We start from the raw sequence: 5,217 nt of genomic DNA on the forward strand, positions 1-5,217 counted from the left end.
CGTGTGGAGCCGATCGAGATTTACGTGAATAATTGGCTGAAGACCTGACTTTATCGTGGGCTTGGGCTGCACGGGTTGGAGAACCCTAACCCTAGCCTACGTGACTTGTTCCCCAAGAACTACGTGAGGCTTGATCCCTATAAATAGGGTACATAAGCACTTGTATGAGACATGAGTCGACACTTGATAGAGAATAACAAACCCTATTCTTTCTTAAGGAGTCAACATACAAGCTCAGCCACCACCATACATAACCTTCATTCACCGTCAAACACTGTCCTTGATCCTTGTTCTACCCATCAACCTCTACAACACTGTTACACGAAATTCTCCCTATAACAATTGGCGCTAGAAGGAGGGGATCTCATCTTAGGGAGAAGAGATGACCAAAGAAGGCAAACAAGCGGTGACACCAGGAAGAGAGTGCATCCTGAGGGACACGAGACTTGTAACCTGATTTCAATCGAGGAGTTGCCCCAGAACTATTTCGAGCACATGGGGATTCAGGTGGAACCACGCTCAGGGGCCTTGTTGATGGAAGCCTCTCAGCCCATCCTGCTGATACAGGAAGGGATTGTGGAAGAGGCAAGTGATGAAGAAGAGAGACCAGAACAAATCGCTGTAAGACTCAGGAAAGGGAAGTGGGCATGCGAAGAAACTACGACAACTATGGATCTGCCCAACGGAATCACTCGCACTATCACTACGACCTCTGAACGCTTGATAAATCCGGCCCGAGCTCACCAGCCTGAGCTCGAGGACACGGAAGGTTTGACAATCAAGGAAGTGGGAGAATATAGTGAGGCTCAAGCAGACTTAGACCCGAGAATTCCTCCAATGATTGAGAGAGTTGGGGCCGCAGAAGACACAATCTCGATCTTAGTAGACCCAAATGATCCCTCAAAGGTACTCAGAATAAGCTCTAACCTAAGTCTCGACCCTAATAGACCCAAATGATCCCTCAAAGGTACTCAGAATAGGCTCTAACCTAAGTCCTGACTTAAGGGAGGATCTAGCCCGTTTCTTGAGAGGAAATTTGGATGTCTTTGCATGGTCACACTATGATATGATAGGGATTGACCCGAATGTCATGTTCCACCGGCTCAACTTGGACCCGAAAAAGAAGGGGGTCAGACAGAAGAGACGGCCAATTAGTGGAGAGAGGGCAGAGACCCTAAGAGAAGAAGTATATAGATTAATGGAGGCAGGGCTCGTGAGGGAAACCTTCTACCCCATGTGGCTGGCCAATCCCGTGCTTGTCAAGAAGCCTAATGGCAAATGGAGGACATGTGTGAGCTTTACCGACCTAAACAAAGCTTGCCCAAAGGATAGTTTTCCTCTACCCCGAATCAACTAGCTGGTTGACTCTATAGTTGGGCACGCGCTACTTAGTTTTATTGATGCTTATTCGGGATATAACCAAATCCCAATGTATGGGCCAGATCAGGAGCATACCTCCTTTATCACTGATCGGGGCCTCTATTGTTATATCGGGATGCCTTTCGGGCTCCTTAATGCGGGGGCAACTTATCAAAGGCTGGTGAACAAAATGTTCAAAGATCGGTTGGGGAAGACCATGGAGGCCTATGTACATGACATGCTTGTGAAGTCAAAGGAAGCAAAGGATCATGTCCGTCACCTATCGGATATGTTCCAGATCCTAAGGGAGTACATGATGAAGCTCAACCCACAGAAATGCGTGTTCGGGGTCAAGTCAGGGAAATTACTGGGAAATTATTGTCAACCATAGGGGCATTGAGGCCCACCCTGCCAAGATACGAGCCCTACTCGAGATGAGATCACCCTGATGGGTGAAGGACGTCCAAAGCTTAACGGGGCGAGTGGCAACCTTAAACCGCTTCATCTCAAAGTCCTTCGAAAAATGCCAGGAGTTCTTCAAAGCAATTAAAGAAGTGGGGAGGAATTTTGAATGGACAGAAGAATGTGAGGAAGCCTTTCAGAATATAAAGAAGCATCTCAGCAGCCCTCCAATGTTATCCAACCCAAAGGCAGGTGAGACTCCGGTCCTATACTTGGTCGTCTCTGACTTTGCAGTAAGTGTAGTATTAGTCCGAGAGGAGGATGATATCCAGCTCCCGGTATATTATGTGAGTAAAAGGTTAGCCGGCGCCAATACTCGGTACACAAGCCTCGAGAAATTAGCATATGCTCTGATCCTGGCCTCCCGAAAGCTTAGGCCCTATTTTCAGGCGCACATGATAGAAGTACGAACCTCCTACCCCCTCAGGCAAGTAATGCATAAACCAGAGTCTTCTGGTCGAATGCTGAAGTGGACGGTTGAGGTCGGCCAGTTCGAGGTGGATTATAAGCCAATGACCGCGATCAAAGGCCAAACCCTGGCCGATTTTGTCCTGGAATTTCCTCCACATCAAGAAGTGGAGCAGGGAGCCCTTGTTTTCATACCTAGTGCAGAGGAGGTCGGGCTGGAAAGTCAAAATAGTGCCCATGGTGGAGCCTATTTGTCGAGGGAGCCTCCAGTGGGGATGGGGCAGGAGCTAGAATTGAGCTAATCAGCCCATAGACGCACAAGATCAGACGTGCGACCCATCTGACCTTTCATACAACCAACAATGATGCTGAGTATGAGGCCCTAATCAACGGTCTCAAGCTAGCTTTGGAAATGAAGGTGGAGAATTTGAATGTGTTTAATGACTCTATGATTGTGGTCTATCAGATAAACGGGGGGTATCAAGCTAAGGGGCCGAGAATGGAGTTTTATCTGAAGTACGCGCAGAGGATAATTGCAAGGTTCAACGAGGTGAGGCTAGAACTAATCCCGCGTGGGCAGAATGAAGGCGCGAGCGAGCTAGCTAAACTCGGCTCACGTCGCGAGGCCGCCCTGCTAGGGGTCATGCCCCTTGATATATAGAGACATCCTAGTGTGCCTGAGCACGAGGTGGGCAGCCTCAGTGATAAACTCGGCCCCACATAGATGACATCTATCTTAGCCTACATAAAAGAAGGATCACTCCCAGATAAAAAGAATGAGGCAAGAAGAATAAAATACAAGGCAACCCGCTATGTGATATATGATGGGGTCCTATACAGAAGAGGATTCAGTGTGCCCCTCCTCAAGTGCATAGATGGGGAGGAGTGCAATTATATCCTAAGGGAAGTACACGAGGGTATTTATGGCAATCACTCGGGGGTAGCTCTCTAGCTCAGAAAATACTCCGTCAAGGTTACTATTGGCCAACTATGAAAAAACATGCCTTTGAATTCTCCCGAGCCTGTGATAAGTGCCAGCGATATGACAATTATTATAACAGCCATGTGGCTCCCCTCACATACCTCATGAGCCCATGGCCCTTCGCTATGTGGGGAATTGATCTAATTGGAGAACTCCCGAAGGCCAAGGGAGGTGTCAAGTTTGCGGTGGTCGCGGTGGATTACTTCACTAAGTGGGCAGAGGCTGAACCTCTAGCCACTATCAGGGAAAAAAAAGCACAGGGAGTTTGTGCACAAGGATATTGTGTGCTGCTATGACATCCCTTACAAGTTGATATCTGACAACGGGAAACAGTTCGATAGCAAGGAAATGCGAGAATTTTGTGAGCAGTTGGGGATTTAGAAGAGCTTTAGTGCAGTTTGCCACCCCCAAAGTAACGGGCAGATGGAGGATGTTATTAAAATCATTAAGCACACCTTGAAGGCAAAGCTTGAAGAGAAGAAGGGGACATGGCCAGAGGAGCTCGTCCAGGTCCTATGGTCTTACGACACGACTCCCCGAACTACAACTGGGAGACCCCTTTCTCTTTAGTGTATGGGTGTGAAGCTATGGTGCCCGTTGAGGTAAGGGCTGGTTCTTTTCAGAGGGACAACTATGACTCGGAGGAAAATGAGGTTAACCATCAGCTCTATTTAGACATGATCGAAGAAACTCAGGATGATGCTCAGATCAGGATAACAGCATATCAGCAGAGGACAATTAGGCACTACAACAATAAGGTTCGAGCCCAGACTTTCAAGGTGGGAGATTTGGTTCTATGTCGGGTCATGCCAAACACCAAGGTGGTGAGCCACGGAGTCTTTGGGGCAAATTGGGAAGGCCCCTACAAGATAAAATCAGTGCTTTGGGAGGGAACCTACCACCTCAATGATATGCAAGACAAGTTGATCCCGAGAGCCTGGAACGCGGAACACCTCCGCAAGTATTATTAGTAATATTATTCTTCTCAGACTTAGTATTATCTTAAAATATTCCTAAGTATCGGGGGTAGTGCCATATAGGTGCTTCCCTAAGACCACAAGCATGTACTCCTTTCACTTTCCACTATCTATGAATAAACGATTGATATCTATATGTGCCCTTAATATTTTAACTCCTGTTAATAGATTAAAGTACCCAGCAGGGGAACCCATCCTTGGGAGCCCATGCGAGGACAAAACAACTATTTTATTAAAATGTTAAAATCACAAGTTAAGCCGGGCCCCGGCCCGCTTTATAACAAATCTATGGAATGAGCTGGGCCCCGGACCGCTTGGAAAAATAATGAGCATAAAGCGAATTAAAGATAAAGATAGGAAGAGATGACCACAATCTAACTTAAAAGTTAAGGATAGCCGCAATGCGAGCCCATATCAAGGCGAGCCGGGCAGACCGACCCGCTGTCATGATACCAGGGCAAGCCGACAGACCAACTTGCTGATATGCGTACATGGCCCGGGGTCGCATTATGCTAGAAGAAGATACAGTAACAAGATACGAGCCCCTAGACCTAGACCGCTAATGCAAGCTTATGAGCCCATCCCTCTATCAAGAATGGTCAGGGTCGCATTATACGAGGAGAGGACACAAGAGTATGGTGCGATCCCATTGGCCCGGCTCGCTGAAGCAAGTACGCATGTAACACTTGTGTCATACCCGCCATATGCGGACAGGGTTATGATAACTTTTGGTCAGTAGAGGCGTGTTAAGTTTACACAAAAGTAAGGAAACTAGCTAACACAATAAAGATGAATACAGGCACAAAAGACTTAACAATTTTATATAAACAAAAGGTAAATAAGTTATGCCACAAGGCAGAATATTTTAAATACAAACGCGAGGCAAGAAGGGTGCCCGCTTACCCAGTCAAAAGTCTAGTTTCAAGATAAAATTAATCTAAGAATTACCAGCCTCCTTCTCCTGAGCTTCATCAACCACGACCCGGGCCTGCTCAGCTGCGAGCCGGGCCTCCTCGGCAATCTGGGCAT

The 5,217-nt window shown here is 47.2% G+C and overlaps 1 protein-coding gene across 1 annotated transcript; it reads left to right on the top strand.

Annotated features, from left to right (window-relative positions):
* The first annotated feature begins 3,699 nt into the window (after positions 1-3,699).
* On the top strand, positions 3,700-4,182 carry LOC141680063 (uncharacterized). The gene has a single exon (XM_074486390.1). It carries the CDS (start codon positions 3,700-3,702, stop codon positions 4,180-4,182), a length of 483 nt encoding a protein of 160 aa, XP_074342491.1.
* Positions 4,183-5,217: the final 1,035 nt, after the last annotated feature.

Source organism: Apium graveolens, chromosome 8, assembly GCF_009905375.1.
Source record: "Apium graveolens cultivar Ventura chromosome 8, ASM990537v1, whole genome shotgun sequence".
In the NCBI taxonomy this organism is placed as follows: domain Eukaryota; kingdom Viridiplantae; phylum Streptophyta; class Magnoliopsida; order Apiales; family Apiaceae; genus Apium; species Apium graveolens.